At 34.3% G+C, this 25,926-nt stretch overlaps 2 protein-coding genes across 5 annotated transcripts; both read right to left on the bottom strand.

The window, feature by feature from the left end:
- Window positions 1–493: 493 nt before the first annotated feature.
- LOC145126358 (uncharacterized) lies at window positions 494–1,077 on the bottom strand. Its single transcript, XM_079061738.1, has 2 exons — window positions 939–1,077; window positions 494–828 (listed from the first exon to the last, which is right to left on the bottom strand). Exons 1-2 carry the CDS (start codon window positions 1,075–1,077, stop codon window positions 494–496), a joined length of 474 nt encoding a protein of 157 aa, XP_078917864.1.
- Window positions 1,078–21,466: 20,389 nt separating this feature from the next.
- LOC145125620 (26S proteasome non-ATPase regulatory subunit 4 homolog) lies at window positions 21,467–24,467 on the bottom strand. Of its 4 annotated transcripts, none has more exons than XM_079061055.1 (10): window positions 24,321–24,467; window positions 24,135–24,248; window positions 23,804–23,909; window positions 23,591–23,705; window positions 23,308–23,517; window positions 22,928–23,225; window positions 22,728–22,836; window positions 22,512–22,621; window positions 22,342–22,410; window positions 21,467–21,724 (listed from the first exon to the last, which is right to left on the bottom strand). In XM_079061055.1, exons 1-10 carry the CDS (start codon window positions 24,330–24,332, stop codon window positions 21,710–21,712), a joined length of 1,158 nt encoding a protein of 385 aa, XP_078917181.1. In that variant the 5' UTR covers window positions 24,333–24,467; the 3' UTR covers window positions 21,467–21,709. The 4 variants fall into 4 exon arrangements, with proteins under 4 accessions (XP_078917181.1, XP_078917179.1, XP_078917180.1 ...); XM_079061053.1 differs by lacking the exon at window positions 21,467–21,724 and adding an exon at window positions 21,990–22,268; XM_079061054.1 differs by lacking the exon at window positions 21,467–21,724 and adding an exon at window positions 21,990–22,259.
- Between the last annotated feature and the right edge of the window lie 1,459 nt (window positions 24,468–25,926).

Here is a 25,926-nt window from a genome sequence, read left to right as displayed (position 1 = left end):
AGAAAACTCAACTTGTTGGAGACAATCAATAAGATTCCTAAACTGACAAGCTTCTTCACCGCTCCTTGGTTCATGCCTCCACTTCCAACACCAAACACCATCAATATTTTGATCTGCTATATAACAATTCTGCTCCTTTTCAAGTGCAAAGAGCTTAGGAAATTTAACAGATAAAGAATGATTATCATGCCATACATCTTTCCAGAATCTAGTGTTTTTGCCATTTCCTACTTTTTTCTTTATAACTGAATCCATCATAACACCTTTATTAAGAAGACGTGAATTTGACGCAACAATTCTAGCCCATGGCCCTGCTCCTAAATGAGAATAATTAGAATGGAACCCATCATCGTCACCAAATAATATTTTTATGACTTTCACCCATAAAAATTTGGATTGTTGAAGAACCGCCACCTCCATTTTTGAAGGAGAGCAAAATTAAACGCCACCAAACTTCTAATATCAAGGCCTCCTTTACATTTAGAATCTAAAATCATATCTCATTGTATCCAATGCATCTTCCTTTTATCGGCATCACCTCCCCATAAAAAATTTGAGCGTAAGCTTCCAATTTCTTTGCCACCAACACAGGCATAAGAAAGATAGACATTAAATATATCCTTAAAGACCCCAACACCGATTTTAGAAGCATTGATCTATCTCCTATAGATAAAGTTAAATCCTTCCAGTTTGATAATTTTTTCTGAAATCTATCAAACACAATCTTCCACCCAACCTCCCTTGTCATATTCTGTCCAACCGAAAGACCAAGATAAGTAAATGGAATTTTATCTGGCATACAACCAATAATCAAAGCATAGTCCTCCACTTCATCAAAAGAGACTCCCACACCATATAACTTTTTTTATGTATATTAATCTTCAACCCTAAAACCAAAAAGAAGCAAAGTAAAACTCAAACTATGTTACAAATATTACCTATAACCCAATCTCCAAGTATAATCACATCATCGGCATAGAATAGGTGAGAAATAATGAGAGAAGACTTGCCCACTTTAGCTCCCGAGAAAAGATTCACCGAATTTGCATCTTCAATAGCAATATGAAGACCTTCCATAACGATAATAAAGAGAAATGGAGATAAATGGCACCTTGCCGAAGACCCCTCTGTAACTGAAATTCTTCTGTGTTACTTCCATTAATGAGAACAGAAGCTCTAGTTGAAATCAAACAAGCGTGAATCACAGATCTTCATTTATCACCAAACTTCATGAACTACATCTTATGATCAAGAAAATCTCAATCGACGGAAACATAGGCCTTTTCAAAATCAATTTTTAGAACCATCATCTTCTTTCGTCTCTTTTTATACCATCCTACTAATTCATTTACCATAAGAGTAGGGCTGGCAATTCTCGACACGACACGAAATAAATGGGTTTGGGTTTAGTTTTTCAACCCGCCAACACGCCAACCCGTTTATTAAACGGGTCATATATGGGTTTCTCAAAAAATAAACGGGGTGACCCGCCAACCCGTTTATATTTTTAATAAAAACATATATTTTATTTTTAAATGTATTTATGTATCAAATATTAATATTTAATAAGTATTATATAATAAATTACTTTAGCACTTGAATTATCTATGTTTGTATTAATGTTTAGTTTGAACATGTTTCTATGAATGTTTTAAATCTTCATTTGGATGTTTAAGACTTAAGTGTCTAAAATTCGGATATGTTTGCATCAACCATCAAGAATTTATTCATATTTAATTGTCAATTTTATTTATGGAATCTGACCCACGAACCCGCCAACCTGTGAACCCGTATAAATAAATGGGTTGGCGGGTTATATATGGGTTTATGTTCCAAACCCGCCAACCCGTGACCTGTATATTTAAATGGGTCGTGTTTGGGTTGACATATTTTGACCCGCCAACCCGCGACACGCCAACTCGAACACGACACGATTGCCAGGCCTACATAAGAGGACCATCCAAAATTTGTCGGTCATGAACAAAAGCAGATTGCTCGCTACTAACAACATCATTTATCACTTTAGAAAGCCGATTAGCTAATAATTTAGCAATAATCTTATATTGGACTATAGGTCGATAATCATTCACCACCATTGGACTACTAATCTTTGCAATCAAAGTAATGAAAGAATAATTGCATCCGAGGGTATTCTAGCTTTTGAGAAAAAAATCACTAACAAAAGCATGGATATCCAGTTTTAGCAATTCCCAATATTGTTTGATAAAAGTAAAAGTAAATCCATCCGGGCCTGGTGCCTTGTCCTCTCCACAAGACATCACTGTTTCCTTAATTTCCTCTAAACACAACATTATTTCCAAACCGAAAGCTTGCTCATCCGACAAGCTTTCGAACTGAGGGATCCTGTTCTCCACAACAGTACATGATATTTTTCTGAATTTATCACTAAAGTGATCAAGAAAAATAGCCTTAACATTGATAGTAAGTTTAAGTTTAATTTTTGTCATATGTGTTTAATTTGGATCTCTTGCTTTGTCAATGTAATTGTAAATTGTGTGTTGTTATTTTCTTTGATTTTAGACTGCAAAAAGTTCATGGAAATAGTTAATGAAGTTTTCTGCATTAGAGTCATAATAGTCGGAGAAGGAGGAGAACAAATGTAACATCCCAAAAATCATGACCAAAAATTTCATTTTTAATATAACGATTCATAAAACATTTTAGAGGAAACATCATCGAGTTATTTCATTTCATCAAATCCATATATCATAATTCTCAAAAGCATGTCATAATCAAATAACAATGTCAGAGTACAATCCCAAGAACATCATAGTGCGGAAGATAGTGGTGTGATGCGTTGCTACCGTGCCGGCTCCTTTCCCTTCGAATAAGAAGGACCTGAAACAAAAACTATAAAACGTAAGCACAAAGCTTAGTGAGTTCCCCCATCATACCTCATATCGTATAACAAACATACTGCCAGTCAATTCTGGAGGTGCCTGACCTACCCATGTCAAGCCATTCTGGGGTGCTCGACCTACCCTATCAGGCCATTCTGGGGTGCCCGGCCTGCCCTCCGGTTTATCTCAACCGGCTACGGGGACTATTTCACCCCCTACCACTACTATATAATATCAAAGCATAAGCATACTACCAGGCAATTATGGGGTGCCCGATCTACCCTTCGGCCCTTACGACTGTGACACGGGGACTATTCCCCCTACTACTACTATCACATAACATCATATCATGCTAGCACATAAAACATATCAGGTAGTAGCAACCCTAGATAATTATCACAAAGACAATCATCTAATCAAACAACTCCTACTAGTGGGCCGACATTGTGGCTGTAGACCCACTTCTACTGGAAGGTAACTCACATTGTAAAGCTGAGTGTCGAATATCACAGAAAGGAATCCCTAACAGCTGCTCCGATGACTCCCCGGCTATCATTATCATAACAACACCTAGTCAAAATCCATAATACTTCTTAGGGTAAAATGACCATTTTACCCCTTGGTCTAATTTGGACCATACCCAAGGCCCAATTCCATCTTGTCCTTCCCAGCCTACTAATGGCCTACTAAAGGCCTACTAATGGCCCAATTTTCTAAATTGGGCCCAAATCCTTAAATGGACCCTTCCTCAAGCCAACAAGTGATTCAGTCCATTACCAGCCCCAAAGGATAATCCAATAGGCCCATAGTGGCATAGTCCAAGGAAATGGCCCCATCTTCCTTATCCTTCTGTCCTCACGTTGTGAGCTTCTTTATCTCACGTCGTGAGGGTCGACTCGACTCGGGTCGACACGGCGAGTTAACTCGGTTCACTCGTCTAGGGTCTCAGATTGGGGTAATCGTTGTGCTCACGTCGTGAGGCTATACCCCTCACGTCGTGAGAACTGTTCTGTGAGCATTAAGCTCTTAATCCTTTAAGATGAGCGTTGGGACTTTTCCAGAATACCTTATTTAGTCTAAAAGACCATAAAAATCATATCTTTTCAGCCATGCATGTCCAATGCATGGCCTAATCACTAGTTAGGTCAAAAGTTGATATAATCATAAAGATTCAAGCTTGGGGGCCATAACTTGCACCAAAGTCCAGATCCAAGGGTTCTAATACAGCAAATGACTCCATGGTTCATAAAGTTGCTAACTTTATGAACCTCATGCTTGGTAAACCAAGATCTCATGCAAAGAAGGTGGCCATAATGTAGATCTAGCAACCTTAAGTGAAAAAGGTAGGAACTTTATACCTTACTGGAGCTCACAAGTTCAACTAGTCTACAAAGATGAGCTTATCTTGCCAAAATGAGTCACTACAAGAGATTCTTCTTCTTCTTCAAAGAAAACAAAACACCATTAACACCAAAACCTCCAACAATGGCTCAAGGGCTCAAAAGGATCAAATTTAGGGTTTTCAGTGACTTGAGAGTGAAAGAGGCTGAGCATGGGCGACCCTAGCCTCCTCATTCTATTTTATACCCGAGTTTTAGGGTTTGGGAGCATCAGGCATGGATCACGTCGTGAGAAATAATACCTCACGTCGTGAGGTTCGAGGACGCGGTCAAAGAGTCAACGACCCCTACTCACGACGTGACCGCTATGGCTTACGTCGTGAGCCTCTTTTATGTGCAAAACTAATATTTTATACCTCATGATTCGGATGTTACAACAAAGATGCCTCGGATGTTGTTGGACTGATGGAGAATTTGAATATTAAAGATAAGACATAAAAAGAAGAAAAAGAAGTCAAAGAGGCATCTGTTGATATACCAAATAAAGAGAAGAAAGAGTCAGAAAAGGTACCAAAGTTAGAGGAGAAGAAAAAGGAAGAATCTTCACATGCTTCCTCAACTTAAAATGTAGCCTTATGAGGACTAAGGTTAAGTATTCCTTCTTGATCAAGTGTGTGGACAAAGAGAACTTTGATGGGTGGTTTTTGATTTCACAAGGACATGAAATGTTTGAGTAAATACCCAAATGAAATCTTATTTCATGTTAAAGATTATTATTTTGATCATGACTTGGTTTTATGATAAATAAAAATTTATAAGATTGTGAGCTTTGGAAATTAGTGGAAGTTATAATGATTGTTGTACGTCACATTAAGATTGTATATATTTTAAGCATTTGCCAAAGAAAAAAAGATCACTCCAATGAGCAGATTGTTATACAAAATGAGGAGTCCAATGAAAAATGTTCTTTTGTTTATGATTTCTTAAATTGACAATGACGTATGACGTTCAATATAATTAAATGGTAATCATAAAAGATTTATTATAAAAAATATTGTATGAGGTTAATATAGGCATTTTGCAATGTTAGTCAGATGCAAAAACAAACAACAAGTTTCAGTCATAACTCAATTAAAACTTATAACTCAATCAACTTCTAACCCAGTTAGGAACCGTAAAACGACCCCTAATTTTTTTCACAAACTAAAAACAACCTAAAAGTTGTAACAACCCATGTTTAGGGGTGTGTAAATAAGAAATTCTTAACTGGTTATGGTGGTCTTGAGCCTAAAAAGTAGGAAAATCAGCTCATTCGGAGCTCGCAAAGTTGACGGAAACTTTTACAAAAAAAAAACAAAAAAAAACCCACCCATAATAGCCCATGTTTAGTGATGTGTAACCCAACCAATTCTTAATCACTTAAGGTGGTTCTTAATACTATAATGTAGCCAAGAAGACATAAAACTAAATTCTGGAAAAAAATAAACTTATTTCGACCTTGTATGTAAAAGTTATGAGGGTCGGAATATAGAATCAAGTGACCTTTCAAAATTTGGTTCTAAACCAAAATAATAAACCCAAGAATCAAGGACTAGAAACCTACAAAACCTAACACTTATTTTTCAGGAATATGGGGAACTGAGAACCCAAACCGATTTACATATTCTTCATATGAATGGAGATACAAAATTCTCATATCATATAAGTGTTCTTAATAATATCGACAAAACTAGAGGCTATCAGAGTGAAGGTTGAAGATTAGGATAAAACATTAAGGCTCATCCTATCTTTGTCATCTCCCTGTGAGCATATGAAGCTCGTTCTGATGTATGGGAAAGAGACATTTTAGTATGCAAATTTTACTGGAAACTCCTATTTGAGGATAAAAGAGTGGAGAGTAGCAGCGATGGTTCGTCAGAAGGAACAATTTTGATGTACGAGAACAGAAAGAAGAAGAAATCACAAAAGAATTTGTTATGTTGGAACTACGGACTTACATAAGCATTTAGTATGTTGGAAGTGTGGACAATTTAGGCATGTCAAGAGAAATTGTCTAGGTGGAGCAAATTCAACAAAGGCTCGAATGTAGTTAACATTTATCCATTGTTATTGACGGTAATGAATTCCTTTGATAAATGTCATCCATATGTTATGCCCATGCTACCATGAAAAAAATGTAGTTTTATTTGTTGGTTTACGTATCTACACGCAGACAATTGATTGGCATAAATGGAAGATGTATGGTTAAAGTTGATGTTGATGGATAATGAACTTTTGGGTATGCCAAATAGGAAATTTCTACAATAAACTTCTTGCATGTTGAAAAAGTTTTTCAACATGTGCATGGGTGAATTTCTAAGAATGGTTAATTCTACGTGGTGATACTCTTTTATGGTGGGGTATGATAATTTTATGACTTTAGAATTATGATTGTCCGTTGAAGACGATGTTCTTTTTATGTGGTTGTGTTTTCTTTCATTTATCCAAGGTGGATATGTATCGAGTTTTTTTGGTCTAAATGAATAGTTGTTTCATCCCACATTGGTATAAAGATGAAAGTTTGGGAGGACTCCAAACTTATAAAAAGAGACTAGGGTTTTGGTTTCAAAGCACTCCAATCAATGCACTTGAATTGTTCAATTCTTTTTTTTCTTTCTTTTGGTTCGAGTGTAGAAAGTGTTTGTTACCACTTTGGAGAGTGTGGGTGTAATTTTGGGGAGGCTTGGAAGATTAGTCTATGCGATTGTAACAATTATCATATAGTGGATCGTTCCTATTTTTTGTTTCTCATTTGCCATTATTTTTTATTCTTTTTTTTTCATTTTTAGCCATTGACCGATCACCAATACGTATTTAAAACATAATAGCTTAAAATGAAAAAACAAGAGGCGTTGAAAGCGAGAGTCGAAACTGTGACTTCTCCTTGATTGGCGAGACGTGTTAGCTAGTAAGCCAAACACTCTCTTTTTTGTATTACCAATATTTAGTGCAAGTCTTGAACCCATAACATTTAATAAATAATATGACATGCTAATATTTAAGTCAATCCAATTTGTTAATTCATAATTCATCTAGGAAACAATTGGCTATTTTTAATGTCATATTTGTTGAGAAACCAAAGAAATGAGAACACTATAGTCGTAAAATTTTAAGGGTTAAATGCAAGAAATAATATTATATTTTTTTCTCTTATTATAGCTTTGTACTTTAATATGTTCTAATATGTACTATCATCTCATTCTTTTGATTTCTCAACAAATATGTCATTAAAAATAGTCAATTGTTTTTTAGATGAATTACGAATGAATGAACAAATTTGATTGGCTCGGAGATTAGCATGTCACATTGTTTATTAGATGTCTCGGACTTAGAGATTGACATGTCACATTTTAAAATACCTATTGGTAACCGGACAAGGGTTAAAAATGAAAACTTTTCCAAAAAAAATAATGAAAAATTGGAAAAAAAATAAAATAAAATAAAAATTGGGACAAAACGCAATCTGAGATGTAAATGTTTGGGCTAAAAAAATGTTTGGACAAACAAACAAGTTATTGTAACCTGTTGGTAACCTTTCAATGTCCCAAAAGTGAAAAAATTTCCAAAATATAATGGCATATAAATAACAAAAAAAAAGATCGAGCTAAAACAAAACAATGATGTAAATATAATGGTTATTGTAACCTGTTGGTAACCATTCAATGTCCCAAAAGTGAAAATTTTCCAAAATATAATGACATAAATAACAAAAAAATAATCGACCTAAAACAAAACAATGATGTAAATATAATGGTTTTTATGGTATTAACCCTTCTTTCTTATTTTTGTGTTTTTTTAGCACGGACGGAGTGTAGATGTGGAGAGAGGCAAAAATGGAGGCTCTCAACTGAAATCTCTTGGACTACAACAAAGCGTTTAAATTCTCCCGTCTTTTCCTACCGACTGGATTAGAAAGAGAGAAATAAATGCGATATCTGTATGCCTTGGACTTCGATGGAGTTTTATGTGATAACTGTGGAGAGAGCTCCATTCCTTCTTTTAAGGTATCTCTTTCTAAGTCACAGACACACACACACACTTCTTCAGTAATTTGAGCTTTTTATGTATACGTATATGTAAATTTATTATTGTAAATCGGTAGAATTGAAAGGATTTAATTGCATTCGATTGACTGATGATACATGCGGCTAAACTAAGATGGCATGAATTGTTTGTTACCATGATTCATCAATGGAGCATTGGATTGTTGATCAGATGTACATAGTATGTTTTCTCTTCGTTAGGTTCTTATGATTTATACTGGTTATTATTTTACATTTTTTGTTAAATTAATAGACATAAACCAAGATCAGTTTATGTTAACCCTAAACCAAATGATGAACATTTACTTGGAAGGAATGATAACTTCAATTGGTGTTGAACATGATGCCATAGTTCGATTCCCTTTCTTCCCGTAATGGTGTCATTTTGATTTTCTGATGGATGGATGGATTGATACCTTTTGCACTCATGATGATGGTGTTTATAGAGAGTGTTTGAGCGTAAGGAAGAATATGTTAAGTCTCCATTTGACCGTTCATTCATTAGGTATTAAATTCATTAGTTACACCTTAGGGGAAAGAAGTTAAAACCACACAAGATTAGTCCCTCAAGTTATAGAACAATGTAATATCCATCATACTACACAATTTAATGTCTAGGGACCAGATATGTCATTATGGCAAATATTATGGTACAAAATATAACTGTACCCAACATGTAATCAGCGTTACAAAATAGTGCTAAGGCCATACTAATGGGTTATTTTCCAACATTCTCCCACTTGGCCGAGTGACTATTTGTATATATGTTTTATTGTCTTGGCCAAGTTATTTTCATCTTGTTTCATATTAACACGAAAAGCAGAAAAGTACAGCCTAACATGTCATTTTAGACATGGGACCCCCACCCATCATGCTTTAGTGCTTCGTATGAAACTTACGATGAATTTAAACCAAATGACATAAGATCTAAGTGGTAAAGCAATACATTTGTCTATATAGAAAATAAGTGTGCACAAGTTATTAATATAGACAAATTGTATATTATGGAAGAATAATAATCAAGTACTTGAATAAAAAAAATCCATTAAAACACTATGCTAGAATTACATAATTCTAGGTCTAGCCTTAAACCCATATTGACGACGTGTTCAACTAAATGGGTGGAAGACCTTTCGTTATCGGATCTGCTAGCATATTATTAGTATTAATGTATTTGATACAAAATTATTTCCCCCACTTGCTTTTAAATGAACAAGTATTTTGTACCGAGGTAAAGCCGCATTCCACTATAATTATTGCTAGTGGAAAACTTACAGAGCAAAAGTTATAGCAATAAGTTTTCTTTTAATAGCCTTCAAAGGGAATTCAGGATCATGAGTCATGTGATTAATTTCTCAACAACATTCCATGACAAATTTTATTATCTAAGAAAATAGATTATGTCATTGTAGTTGATATAGTCGTCAATTTTATTTATGACTCTCCCATGATATTGGCCGAATGATAGTATAAAGATGCATCCAAATAATAAATATTTATATTTGCATTTCGCAAAGTCAGAGTCTGTCACAACTAGCATTCTAGCTAGGAAATTATGTACTCTTGTAAACATTATCTACTGTAAACTCGTAAACCCTAATTCATGTTATGCTCGAAATTCAACCTATGGAAGCACATTCAAACCTAGATTCATCAAGTAAAGTTGAAAACCCTAGAAATCCCGGTTTAAGTCCATTATGGACTAGGATTTCCTTATTGGACCTAATGGGCCAATAAACTTCCAATGTGACTATTTTGGGCTTAGAACTCGTAATTGGGCTCTAATTCAACCCACTTTCATGAAACTTAACTTTTTGGGCCATAATGGGCCTAAAATGGATTGGTTTACCTTAATGGGCCTTGTTGGGCCATAACAAATCCAATAAGCCCTAATGGGCCATAAAACTCATTCTTTTATGCGATTTGGGCCGTAAACTACCCTAAGGGTCCAATGGGCCGAAAACCATCAATTTGGGCTTCATATTATGGACTCTAGCACAAAAGGCCCAAGCCTTTCTTTCCCTTCTCTCTCTCTCGGCCCAACTACAAAAAAAGGGAGAAGAGTTGACTTTTAAGGTTGCCACCTCACTATTACACTTCATACTCCCATGCAAAACCCAACATGTATCCAAGCTAGTCATTCACCACTCTCTATCCCCTCTCTTCTTCTACTCTCGGCCGAGGATCACCAAAACACACACACATATCACAACAAACTCTCTCAAATTCTCTCAAGACTCATCCATATTCTTCATCCAAAATTCTCAAAACTTTTGCTTGTGTTTCAAGAGGTTTTCACAAGATAATCATCATTCTTGGTAAGTCTTTACACCTCCAAGTTTTATCATTCCATTCTCTTGATAGATCACTCTTTTAAGCAAAGTTTTTGGTGATTTTGCTTCCTAGAGCTTCTTAAGTTCGAAATCAACTCTAGGAGGCTTGCTAGGACCAAAAATCTCCTTCACACCTTCTTCAAAACCGAAGCAACTAAGCAAAGGTGAGTTCATACCCCTCTATTTTTGGTTTTCATATGATTTATGGGGGAGAATACAAATAAAATGTGAAGATCTATGTGTATTTGTATGTTATGTGTGATTTCTTGTGTTTTGTGGTTAATATGTGCTAAAAATGAAAGATATTTCGAGATCTATAGTTCAAGAAGGAAAATTATGTGATCTAGGTAGGGGTGTAAGTGAGCCGGGCTACTCGCGAGCTACTCGGGATCGACTCGATAAAAGCTCGACTCGAGATCGAATTAAACGAGCCCGAGCCTAAATATGAGGCTCGTTTATTAAACGAGCTCGAGCCGAGCTTCAGTCAGTGGGCTCGCGAGCCTAAATGAGCCTAAACGAGCATATATATATATATATATATATATATATATATATATATATATATATATATATATATATAGGCTCGTTTAAGCTCGTTTAGGCTCGCGAGCTCAATAAATTGTTCACGAGCCGAGCACGAGCTTCATTTTAAGGCTCGAATCGAGCTCGAGCTCGAGCTCGAGCTTCTTCAAAATTAAACGAGCCGAGCTCGAGCTCGGCTCGGCTCGTTTACACCCCAAGATCTAGGTCATATTTCACTTAACATGTCAAGATAAACTACTATACAAGCTTTAAAATAACACACTACAACATAAAACTCATTATTGGACTATTTTTGTCAAATAAACAAAAGTTTGGGAAAAAGTTGTCATTTACGGTTTTTACAAGACTCAAAAGGTCAAAACAGTTAAAATGGAAGTTTCTATGAACATTATGTTTTTCAAAGGACTAAAAATGAAATTTGTAGCTTATTGGGCTAAAATTTTGGGCTTTTCGACCCATAGGCCCAAAGTTGCGAAAAATATGGTTCTAAGGGGGCTGAAATGGTAAATTTCTCAAAACAGTGGGTAGAAAAGTAAATAAATCTATTTCTGGGGTTAAAATGACCTTATTTGCTAAAAATGATTGAAAATGCAAAGATTTTGGATTTTGGGTAAAAAGTGTAAAAATTGCGAAAAAAAGGTGGATTAAAATGCAAGTCTTTTAACTAAAGGGTTGAATCTTTCCAAAAATTTACTTTTGGGCTTGAAACATTATTTAAATAAGTGTTTGGGTCAAAAATGTCAAGAAAAATAGTTCAAGGACCTAATATGTCATTTTTTTATAAAAAGGACTAAAATTGCCAACTTTACAAAATAAGGGGCTGAATAGGTCAAACAAATGTTTTTGGTCAATTATGTTAATAATAAAATAATTGGGTCAAAATATACAAAACTTTATAACTTATGGGTTTTAAATAGAAAAATAACTATTTTTATAAATCTATGAATCGTTATAAAACAAATTCGTGATTTTTACGACATATCGATTAAACAACTCGCAACATTAATACTATACAAAACAAGTAAACATTCTAATGGTTGGGCTTGAGAGATTCTAATCATGCTTATTGGGTCTTCGTGACTCATTAACATGACTTTTGGGCCCAACATAAATAATACATGTTATTGGGCCTCCTGTGACCCAATTACATGCTTAAGGGACCCTCAATGGTTTTTACATGCTATTGGGCCTCAGTGGCCCATTTGCATTACTAGTAAGGTCCAAATAAACCTTATGCGAAATGGGCCAATGTGCCTTTCGTATACTCGACAGCCTTAAATAACATACGAAATTAGTAGGGCCTAGTAGTCCTCTTCTCCTCGTCTGTTAGGCTTACCTTCTCTTCAAGTAAACAAAAATCAGATCATTAATCAAGGTTAATCAAATTCATGTGGATTAAGTGAGTAATAACAGGTGACACCAATAAGTGTCGGTTGTAGTTTGTAGTTGTAATCAAAGTCTCCTGGAGGGAGAGCGAGAGTTTGTGTATAGATCTATACGGGGGTGACTCCCCCACACCTAAGCTATTTGCTACAGTTAGACTCGGCCAGTCTAGGGTGACAAAATCTTAAGATCAATTTCGGTGTTCATTAGAATGCCAAGACAGACGGACTAGTCATTATCATGCATGGTTATAACGACTCACGTAGAAATCCGATATCATTTAAGTAATCAAGGGAAATCATATTCATTCGATGTGACGATACAATAATGCAAAACATTCATAACTTTTTATCGGAAGACATCGGGTTTTTCGGGGAAACCAATCTTACTCATTTGTACTTTCAAAAACTATAATGCAAAACTTCTCATTTATTCACGTTTTGAAATCATTCACGCATATACTTACAGGATCATCACAACATTTTCAAGAAAAGTCTTAATACAGAAAATATCGGATTTTCTGGGTTTTACGAACGACATAAACTATTTTACATCAAACACACTTATGAACTCACCAACATTATATATGTTGACCGTTTTCAAAATAACTTGTATTCTCAGGTAATCGTTAGAACGAGGAAGCATCCAGTGTGTTGAAAGTTTCTTTTGTAGTAGCTAATCACCAAACACTTTATATTTTGGGATCATGTAATGTAAACCATGTACTTGATGTAAACAATGCCAGTTGTACTATGTAATGTTGGGTGATGAATGTGTTATGTTTCATGTATATTCATTGTGATGATATTTCAATTTAAGTCACGCGAGCCTTCGGACGTTTCCGCCGACTGGTTCGGGGGTGTGACAGAGTCAAAAAACATATAACTTATAAGTTATCACTTCTTTTTTTCAAAACAAGTTTGCTATTATTAGTCCCGTGAAAAATATCAGAAAGTTTTATTTCCAGCTTCCTAGTGGTCTAGACCATGATTTAATTGATAACGGCTTAGCATGCCACCGAAAAATGTGTACCTTAACTATGGAAAGAATTGAAGGAAAGTATTGTTGCAATTTATATCAATTACTACACACTCAATATATGTATTTCACGATGAGTGTAAAGCCCTTTGGAGTCCTCGATGTATTTATATGCATATTGCATACTAGGCTTCACCGATATCTTTCATAATGAGGTGATGTGACAATGAGTGTTTTGATTTGTGCAACATATCAATGTTATTACTCACCAAGAGAATGTCATCTCCATATAGTAGCAAAGTTTCTCCCACTGATGTTGAGGTATACATTGATCTACTTAGTTCTTAATAAAGTCATTATTTCTCATCACTCCGTCGAATGCTAGGTACCTTTGACATGAAGCCTGATTTAGCCTGTATATTTAAATCCCAGTTACAGAAAATTGTTTGACATCTATTTCATGTAGCTCTAAATAAAAACGAGTTAAAAAGGCCATTATGATCTTAAGGGGGTCTTTTTGATAAACGAGTAAGAATGTTTCTTAGTAATAAATACCCTCCTTTTGTGAATACTCTTTAGAGACCAATCGAGTTGTTCAATGTTTCCTATGGGTTTTGAAACCCTTTGGTAATTCAAAAGGTTCCTAAACATCATTCTTTTCCATGGAAGCTCATCAATCATAGCTTCATTCCAATTAGTTGATTGGTCACAAGTTATGACATCACTATACTTCACAGGGTCATTTCCTTCCCTATATCAAGATCGATCTTCACTTAAATTGGTTATGTAATGTTCAAGGATTTGTGAGTTGCCTTCATCATAGAAAATGTCTTACAGGTTGTTGAGTTTATGATATTTAATATCAATGAATTAAGTGGGACCATTATTGTGGTGTTACATTTGTCTCTATATTTGAAGAGTCTTTGAGGCAAACTATATTGACTTGAATCTCCAAATGGATTGCTAAGTGTAATGGGAACTTGAAATATAGGTGCCTCTTCATTAGATTCCTGTAGGTCAAACTTGAAATATAGGCACCTCTTTATTGGATTCTTGGAGGTCCAAATCCCTCAATAAACCACTCCCACTGATTTTGTCATTCTCAAGAAACCTGACATGCTTCATTTCCTGAATTCAATTACTATGTGACGAAACAAAAGGTTGGTAACCTTTAACGATTTTAGGATACCTAATGAAGAAGTGACTTGCAATTTTCATCTTGAGTTAATGTGATTCAGGATTGTAAGTTTTTTGCTTCGGTCGTACATCCATACGCCCTTAAATACCTAAAGCTTGGTATTCTTCCTATCCAAATCTCAAAAGGAAATTCAGGAACTAACTTTGAATGAACTTTGTTTAAGATGTGGACCGCCGTTTTTAATGCCTCGGTCCAAAAATGGGGAAACCTGGTGTTTGCAATCATATTTTGCACCGTGTCCATTAGGTTTTCTAATCCTCTTCCCGACAACATTCTTTAATGAGGAGTACCCGACATCAGGTATTGGTTAGTTATTCCATGATATGTACAAAATTCAAAGAAAGATCGGGGTCCTTTACAAAAGTATGTATGCCTTCCATAATATATGACACTTATAATTTCTGGACAAGTTGATTTTCAACTTCGACCTTAAGAATTTTAAGTATTTTAAGAGACATAGATTTTCCATTCATAAAGTACGGATACATACATCAGGAATAATGAAGGATCTACAAGATGCTTAGATTTATAAAAGCTTATTAATATTGACATTTATAGATCCTTATTTAATCCTTTGGATGCATGTGATGCATTTATTGTAAATTGAGAAATCAAGTTACAATAAAACTTCACATTTTATGACACATATTATCATATATTGTGATTTGTGGCCAAAGCCTTAATGTCACAGCGTGGATAAAGTCTCAAACTTCTCAATTTAAGTTCTCGTCAACATTAAACGATATTAAAGATTCCATAAATTGGTTGTTTAGTTATAATCTATAGAGGTTTTCCTCCGACAACCATAGCTATAATATGAGAATTGAAACTAACAGTTACATTATTGTATCCAATCGTAAAAGTATAAACAACATTCGCTAACTTAGATGCAAATAATTAGTTTCAAGTTATACTCGATACATAAAGAGTGTCTTTAAGACATAAACAATAACCACTTTCTAAAAAAACATGATGAAGGTGAGCCAACTGTTTCTATGTTCAAGTCTTCATCACTCCCAACATTAATTGTTCCTTGAGTTCAATCCAACTTTCGGATTGTATGGAATCATGTAATGAAAAAAAAATGTACCATGGAACTTCTAAATCATAAATGCATTCACCTTCCTTGTAAGCCATTATTTCCTTTTACAAAAATTTCGTTAGGTACATCCTTTGTAATGGCAAGATTTGCAACGAAGTTTCCTTGAGGCTTGATTGTACCCATATTTTGGACCTTATTAAAAATATCTTTATCACTTGTTTAAGTTGCGCCTTTTTTTTAAGTGATATTAAAGTTATTTAATGGGACGATAGAATAAAACATATCAGTATACCTATTATTAACACCAAAATAATAGGTCTTGTAGGCACCTTACTCAATTCTCAGTCTCGCTTTGGCTAGACCAACAACTGAATATAATGGTGTCCTGAAATTAGAATACGCTACATAAATATTACAATCACCTTTAGGCAGAAATACAATATTTATGCAATTTATGCTTAAAATTCACTACATGAATCATTATTCAATTAGCCTTTGGGTTCCTTGAAGGGATATATACACTAAAGTCCTAATATTTTCATCGATTTGACAAGAAAGTCCTAAACTTTATTTTTTTGACAGTAAAGTCCAAATTACCGGCAATTTTTGACACTTTTACCCTTTTTCCCGGTTAGCCGGTTATTAGGACTTTTTGTCAAAAAAATAAAGTTTATGACTTTCTTGTCAAATCGTCAATTAGGACTTTACTGTCAAAAAAATAAACTTTAGGTTTTTCTTGTCAAATCGTTGAAAATATTGGAACTTTAGTGTATATATCACCCTTGTAAAAGTTTCTTCTTGCTTCGCCGCCAAATCTTGAACTAAAAAGTGGGAACAAATTATACAAACACAAACAACACATGCCTAGTCAAAAGGGTGTGAATGTTGAGAAGGGAAAGAAGGGCAATTTCGTTTTTTTTTCGGTTTCTTATTTCTCCATTTTTGGGACTACAAAAAGCTAACACAACCCTGGTTCTTTCTTTCTTTCTTGTTTATCTCCATTTTTTTCAATGTCGGTTTGTTGAGATTAAAAAAACTATTTAACAAGAAGCAAACGTTAAGGATTTCAATAGGATCTAGCTGACTAGAAAATGTTTCAATAACTCTTACGCTTAAAGAGTATCATACCATTAAATTTCTAACAAAAAAAATGATATATACACTAAAGTCCCAATATTTTCAACGATTTGACAAGAAAGTCCTAAAGTTTATTTTTTTTACAGTAAAGTCCTAATTGACGATTTAACAAAAAAGTCCTAAACTTTATTTTTTTTTGACAAAAAAGTCCTAATTACCGGGTAACCGGGAAAAAATGGTAAAAGTGTCAAAAATTGCCGGTAATTTGGACTTTACTGTCAAAAAATAAAGTTTATGACTTTCTTGTCAAATCGATGAAAATATTGTGACTTTAATGTATATATCCCTTCCTTGAATAACAATTCAAACAGTTGTATAAGGTGATGTTTAATAAACTAAAACATCAAACTTAAGCAACTTTTATTTGGTCCAGTCACTTAGGCTTAACATTAAGGTTACCGCTCATCATTTATCATTAAAAATGAACTAAAATTTACCAAACTAATATAGTTAGATAATTTGATAAACTTACGAACAACATAAAACTAAGTTTAATCAACAGCAAATAAAAGGATGACAAGATTTTAACATACAATCACAATATGAAGTAATTACTTGAAGTAATTTGAAACCCATTACCATAACAAATTAATTTGCAACATTTTTGTGGTTTACTGATATCATACACCACATAGAGGGTTTCAAGTATTACAACAAGTATTATCATTTTTTTTTCTTTATCCGAAATCATTTAAAATTATTGAGTTAATAATCAATTAATAAATCAGCCCAACCTTTATAAATAATGCGTAATTCATTTTTCTTGATCGTGGAATCATAACATCTATCAAGATCATTATGTAGTTTTTATCATAAAATAATTAATCTTTAGTTGTGAGATAATTTCCTTTTGACCAACAAAAAAAAAATACAAAAAATCAAAGTATTTTGTTTTTCTTCCACTTGCAAAAGAATTAAAGCAAGTAACTAAAAAGAATTATTAGACAAAAAATGCCTTGAAAAGAAATCATAAAAGCTTATCAGCATCTCGATTATCAAAAGTATACCCCAAACAATATCTAAAAAAACTTAATTTGTATTGGGGTATTATCCATTTTAGGGTATGATGTAAAATATAATCACCTTAAAATCAACAAGTATTATCCATTATATACATTGTTTGTTTTCCCAGATTTGATTTCATCCACTATTGATTTTCAAAAGCATCATATAAGATACAAAAAATAATTCTTGAACCTTGAAAATAAATCAATAGCATTAAAACCAGTGGAGACACTGAATTCAAGACGATTAGGTGCGATCTATAAGTTTTTTTTTTGTCATCTCCTAAAGAAATTACAGTTGACAGTGATTAGAACATAACACGCTGTTTGTAATTGTATACATAGGATAGTCGTTTAAGGTGTATGAAAATTATTATAAACTAATTGCATCATGATGGAATGGAATGCCGAAATCAAAAACAAAATAATAAGCCATTTTAACCAAAAGCGGGGAAAATTGCCAATAAACATAAAGATCACATCAATTTGGTTTTAGCTTAGTTTAAGCACGTGAGTGACATACGAAGTAGTATTAAAATTTCCAGGGGTTTGGAGAAGCAAACATGGCATTTAAGCTTATCGGTATATTTCATCAAATTTATACGAAATCTAAAGCCAAGGTATCGATTTTAAACGACTCTTGTAATCAGAAATCAAACGCAATTATTATCAAAACTTCAAAATCCAAACGAACATGTAATCATTGTTTCAATTAGGTCGTGGAATTCTTAATTAATAGGGTTCAAAATACGAAATTTGGGTTTGATAATCTTAAATTAAACCATGCTCTGATACCACATGTTAAATTAATAGACATAAACCAAGATCAGTTTATGTTAACCCTAAACCAAATGATGAACACTTACTTGGAAGGAATGATAACTTCAATTGGTGTTGAACATGATGCCATAGTTCGATTCTCTTTCTTCCGGTAATGGTGTCATTCTGATTTTCTGATGGATGGATTGATACCTTTTGCACTCACGATGATGGTGTTTATAGAGAGTGTTTGAGCGTAAGGAAGAATGTGTTAAGATGATGTTTGGGATTCCTTTTTTTAATCATCTTTTTGACTTTTAACTTTTTCAAAAAGTTAAAAATTACTAAAAGTTATTTGACAAATTGAAAAGATCTTTTAAAATCAACTTTTAGTCAATTTTAAAATCAACTTTTAGTCAAGAAGGAAAAGTTGGACGGAGAAAAGATAGGAATTCCTATTTTTTTGTGACTTTTAGCTTTTATCACTTAAAAGTCATAAAAGACAAGTCAAACACATTTTAAACACCATCTTTTAGAAAAAATTCTTTTACAAAAAGTCATTTTATAAAAAGCACTTTTATCTTTAAAAAACAATCCCAAACACACTCTAAGTCTCCATTTGACCGTTCATTCATTAGGTATTAAATTCATCAGTTACACCTTAGAGAAAGAAGTTGAAACCACACAAGATTAGTCCCTCAAGTTATAGAACAATGTCATATCCATCATACTACACAATTTAATGTCTACGGATGGCAAATATTATGGTACAAAATATAATTGTACCCAACATGTAATTAGCGTTACAAAATAGTCCTAAGACCACACTAATGGGTTATTTTCCAACATTTTTTTCTATGAAAATTAGATTGTTTTATCCTGTAACTTATGTATGGTGGAACAATGTTACATGGAAACTGAAAAGGGATTTATGCCCGAGAATCAATGATTAAATGGATTGTTTCACTTCATTATTAGTTGATTAGAGGATGTTAGATGTTATTCTAAGGATTTTGTAACAAAATCATAAAGTTATTGGAAAATTAACTGCTAGATTCTTATGATTGAATAATGGAATAAGTTATTGCTGTTGAGGTTTTCAAACATACTTGACTAATTGAGTTCAATGTTTAGGTCAATTAAGTGATGTTGAACTCCATTAAACACCCATGGTGCAACTAGAAATTGCTCCATTTTATTTTAAAAATTTGAAGTATTGACTTGATATTACCACTAAAATATTACACCTTTCACCTACAATTGTATCTCAGATAAATTTTGTGTATTTGTGGCAGGTGCGACTGGATATGAGAACCTGTTACTCGTGAGATTGCTTCTGGAGATTAAGATCCCATCATTGTGCAAGTCATCAGTGTGTATATAAATAACAAACTTTTACTCATATCACCTAATGGTTTGATAGTGTGTTTGCCACCCCTGTGAAATATAGTTTTAAACATGATTATTTTTCATTTAATGTTCAAGGTGGCTGAAGGGCTCACAATTGATGGAATATTGGAAAACTGGTCAAAGATAAAACCAGTAATAATGGAAGAACGGAGTGAAAACTTGTTGATATGTTTGGATGGATTGATAATGACTTGGCTACCTGGATTGGAGCAAACAGGTGGATATGAAGGTTATTAGGCTTGAAATATTAAAAAGATGAAAGATGGTGCAATCCATATAGAATGACCTTGTTTTTGTCATATAACACTTGAGATGAAGTGACAAACTTATTTTCATAATACAACATGCGATAGCCATATGTGATAAGAAGATAGCAGTTGAGATGAAGATGATGCTAAGTCAGATTCATATTTTAATTTCTTATTCAACTTAATGTTCTTTTATGATAAACCTATATAAATAATGTTGTTATTTCTGATAAACCTATTGAATGTCTATGAATAATGTTTATTTGTTTCTTGATTTTAAGTTTTTTTTATTTTATTTTATTTTATTGTATTGGTTTCAATATAATTACTTCAACAAACACTTAACAAAACTAAATCATAAAACAAATGCTAAAAAACGAACTTGTATATCAAACAAACTCCCTGTGGATGTGGATGCGTTGTGATTTGAAGAAACAGGTCACTAATATCTATTAGAGAAGGAACTTGTATCTATTAGAGAAGGAACTTGTACATTTAAAATGTAATTTTCAATAGTGACAATCATCGTGGGTTTTTTTCCCAAACAGCGTAGTTAATAGAAGGCTTAAAACAACTTCAACTTCAACTTCGTCTGAGATAGGCAACTAGACACAAGCAAACAAGTAACAAGAATGAAATCACAATATTATTCACTTTAAAAATTATCCATGAAGAAAAATGTAAACAAGCAAGCAATCTTATCCAAATCCGAAGTGCCATGAGTAAAGTTGATAAACTGCCCCAAAAGTCAAACTGATAAATCCATGTTAACAAGAATAGTATTTGGTTTGGGTTTTTATCATGAAAGCACCAATAAAGTTAATGTTTTCGTTTCAAATGATCCCTAAACTTTTTTTTTGTGCCTTTTATCTCCACTTCTCTCCTTTGATGATCGATATATCTCATCGGTCGGTGATCTGGTTCTGACTTCTGAGTGAGGTTTCAATTTGATTCGTTTTAGATAGAGATGAACTTTCAATTTGAAGAAGATAATTCGAAACAGTTTGTTAATGGGTATTTCAAAGGATGAAGATGGATTGAGGTTTCGATGATTTGAAGATAATTACCTCTTTATGTTTATATGTGGCTGATTGATCAAAGAGTGTGAAGATGGGTGTATGAACTTTCGATTTGAATGAAGAAGATAATTCAAAACAGTTTGTTGAATGGTATTTGGAACGATGAAGATTTCAAACAGAAGAACAGTTATAACTATTCATAACCCTAATAAATTATACCATCTGCTGAACATGAAACCAATAGTATAATCTGGTGCAGCTTCAAGATTTGAAACTATTTATAATCATAAGATTCATCCCCTTGATGAAATCTTTCCCCGCAAACTGTCTAATAACTCGAATTACGATAACTTATCCATCGTTTATATTTTCTCAAAAATGGATGATCTGCAAGGAAGAAAGTAAGAAACAGCTATTTCAGAGAGAATTTTTACCTTTTGATTTAGAGATTGAGAAAGGAATCCATCTGATGCCAACATCGATTATTTTTTAATTTTTTAATTTTTAATTTTTATAAAATCAAATCAAATTCACCCGGATTATATGTAACCTGTGAAACCGGGACCAAATGAGAAAAATAGAGCTTATGATCTTTTTTAAAAGTAGTTTAATGACTTAAATGACACAAAATAAAAATAAAAATTAGGGACCATTTAAAACCAGAACATAGACTTTATGGTGTAATCAACAAGTCTATCCATCCAATTATCATTCATTAAACAAATGGCACCATAATTTGTAACCTCTACACCCACAAATACAAAAGAAATATATAACTCATGGAGTGGATTGCCTACAAATATAAAATAAAATCAGGTTTTTTAGGAGTGGTACATGCCAGGGATTATACTTAAAAAAAGAGCACATAACAACAATAACATCACTTGTCGTCTTCCTTGGGTGCTTTATCCTCCTTTTTCTTCTGCTCAGACTAATAAAATCTCAATTTATTTTTTATTTTTTATTTAAATTTTAAAGAAAAAAAAAACAATCTTTGAACTAACCTCAGGCTGATTTTGCATTGAAGCAAGCAAATCCTTGACTGAAGGATCATTGGTGTCGACTCCTGGCAGCTTCAAAACCAACCCCAAAAAACAAAAAAATAAATTCTCATCACTTTTGGTATTAGTTTTTTCTATTCACAAAAATAAGAAAAAGTGTAATGATGATGTACCGAAGCAAGAATAGATGAGACAAATGACTGATCAGCCAAGAGCTTCCCCATATCTGCCTGCCCTGACCCTGATCCATCTTTTGCACCTTCTTCAACAGACAATTGTAGGGCTGCAAATTGCAAATTAACACCACTTAATTTCAAAGATTGATTCACCTTTTTTTTTTACCAAAACTGTAAAAATATCAATCTTAAATAATATTCATAGTAAGTTACCAAGTGCCAAATCTTGATCATCAGCAGCTGCCTCTGACATGTCAGTATCCCTTGTTGGATCATCCATTGACATGGCAAGAGCCTGTTGCAGCAATGCATTCTCATCATCCTGCCACGCCACCATTATTATATTATTAACAACAAGTATGTATTATAAAAATTAAAGTTAAAGCTAAAAAAAGAAGGAAGCAAGAAGTAACCATTAAATCATCTTTTTTATTCTCAGATTCAGAAGCAACATTTTCAGACATAGTTGCATCTTGTGAAGTAGACTCCCCTTCTTTCTCATTCTTTGAAGAATCATCTGCAGCTTTTTTAGCAGCAGCTTCTTGCCTTGCTCTTTCTTCTTCCATTGAAACACGAAGAGCAAGTGCCAGCTCAGGATCAAGATTTGGGTCAACACCAAAGTCATAACCAGATACACCACCAGCTGCAGCTGCAGCAGCTGCTGCTGCAAATCCACTTCCACCTTCTCCATCACCAGTAAAGATTGGAGTACTGTACTAACAGTAAAACATTCATCAGCTAAATGCAATACTTAATAATAAAGATATGTCAATAAAAAGAAATTATAATAAACCTTAAAAGAACATCAGAAAGAGCATTTGATCCAGCTGGGACATGAACAATGTGACTGCTGTCATTGTTGTTTACAGCAGCAACTAAAGCTTCAAGCTTTTCTGACTTTGATTCATCTTCTTCACCAAAGTTCACAACATCAAGAGCTACACTGTTCTTCTTTAACTTCTTCCCGATCATCTCCAGTACTTTCTTATCGTATTTGACAGGACTGAAAACCAAAAAATGTGAATGAAATCAGAAGATAATTAAAAGATGAAATGTATAAGGATACATATACATACCCTCCAGCAAACACAATTATCCTTTGTTGCTGTTTTTTGTTTTGGCGATGCTTTAAAGCCAACTGAGCAATTTGGATCCCAGCTGCTAAGTTCATCTCACCACCTATTTCTAAACCTGAGTAAGTGAAGAATATATTTCAGCACTTCAAAGTTCATACAAAGAGGACTAAAATGTTGTAGATTGTAAGTAAATACTCAATCAAAGAAGCTAACCATGCATGCAAGCCAGGATCTTGCCAAGATCGCTAGTAGGAGTGACAAGAACACGGACGCCTTTGCCAGCCATTGTCAATACGCCCACTGTATTTTCAGGATTAGACTGCAACATCAATTTTTCAGCTTCTCACCGGATAAGTCAACTTGCTATTGATGAATATAATTTATGTAATAAAAAAAAAACCTAGTACCCAAACGCCTAGACCTACACAATTCATCTTATCTGGGATCTTGTCCCAATCTACCGAAAACTTTTCCCAATTAACAATATTTGCGTACGATTTAAACAACAACAAAACAAAAGCCCTATGATTGACTATCAAATTACCTGAGTTTTAGCGCCACAAATCAGATTAACAGCGTCGGCTTGGGCTTGAAACCTAGTGGGTGAGTAATCCCCGTTACGCATCCATTCGGAATTATCGATACAGATCATCGTAGCCTGATCCAAATAACAAATTAAAACCCTAGTTTTTTGAAATAGAAGAATATATGGTAAAATTGAAAAATGTACCTCGAGCACCATGATTGAAGGTTGACGAAGAAATGGAGTAAAAATCGAAAGGGTGATTACAGGTTTTGAGAGTTGTATTTGAAGGAGAGGAATGGAGAGTTTTCTTGCCCGATACGTACCGTACCACTGGAAATCTGGAATATCAAAAAAAAACTTGGGCCCTTCTTTTGTTTTTATTGGGCCTGTGAGCATTCTTTGAGCCAGACCTTGGTAAATGACAAGATTGACCTTTTTAATAAGCTTTGCTTATCTAAAATAGAGCATACACTTCAATACTAAATTTTCCAAGTACTTTTGGTTTTGCTCGAAACAAAAAAAATAAAAGACAAAGGCATGGGCATGTTTGTCTTTTTATAATAATTTAACATTTTTTTTCCTGACGGTATTAATGATAAGAACCATTTTTTACAAATAAATAAAATCATAGGTATAGTTAGTGCAACTAAAATGAAAGTGGGATCAAACCACTAATTTCCACTGTACCTTTAGTTTCTCTGTACTTGTGTCTAATTTTAAATGTAAGACTTTATTTTAGTTTTGATTATCTGAACAAACTTTTAGCTTTAAATTATTTTTACATCTATTGAATTGTAACACCCAAAATCAGGAAGACCAGGAAAGGAAAGAAAAGCTCTAAGTCAAAGGAGTCAACTCGTCGAGTCCAAGGAGGAACTCGACGAGTCGGAGCGTGACCCGTGTCGCGGATTAAGTGACCGACTCGGCGAGTCGGGGAGACTGACTCGGCGAGTCTGGTCTGGGTTGGGAAACCCTAGTTTCGGGACTTGGTACCCTATTTAAGCATCTCATTCTCATTTCTAGGGTTTCATTTACAGCCTCCATTGTCCAGAGACGAAACCCTAGCCACCCAACTTCATTCTTGAGCTTAGGTGTGAAGATTAAGGTCCCTTTTGAGTGCATCTTGAAGGTTGAAGGAGAAAGGAGAAAGGAAAGGAGTATAGATCCAGAGTTTGGGTGTTATCTCAGATCATTTGAAGGTATGAAGCTCATACCTTGGCTATTAATCATCTAGATCCCCTTCTTTGCTAGTATCTTGTCACTTTTGGGACCATTTCCAAGACCAACCCGAGTATTGAGCCTTTGAGGACGAATAGAGATTAGATCTGAGCATTTCTGAGCTCCAGAAGCTCTGAGTGAGAAGCTTTACTCAGCTATGGCTTCTTTTCATGACTTAGACCTCCATTGTAGTTTAGATTAGGGTGTTCTAGCCTCATAACACCTTGCATGCACGTAAAGTTAGCAACTTTACGTCCAATGCTAGCATAAGGAGTCCAGATCTATGAGTTGGAAGTGTTGGAATAGACTGAAATCGACAGAATAGAGTTGTCGCAAGGAGGACTCGGCGAGTCAGCTCATGGACTCGGCGAGTCGGGTCGCAAAACCCAAACCCTTCTGTTTATGAGTCAGATCAGTGAGTAGGGTTAGAGAAGGACTCAGCCAGTCTGTGCCCGTGATGGACATATAGATCATGGTACTCGACGAGTTCAAGGAGGAACTCGGCGAGTCCAAGGCAATCTCCTTAGCCGATGAAGATGGACTCGGCGAGTTGTAGAACAACTCGGCGAGTCGGTTGAAGATAGTCCTGAAG

This window comes from Lactuca virosa, chromosome 7 (assembly GCF_052849685.1).
Source record: "Lactuca virosa cultivar CGN04683 chromosome 7, Lactuca_virosa_CGN04683_v6, whole genome shotgun sequence".
Lineage (NCBI taxonomy): Eukaryota > Viridiplantae > Streptophyta > Magnoliopsida > Asterales > Asteraceae > Lactuca > Lactuca virosa.
The sequence above is the reverse complement of the archived record's forward strand: the minus strand, read 5'-3'. Positions and strand labels throughout refer to the sequence as shown.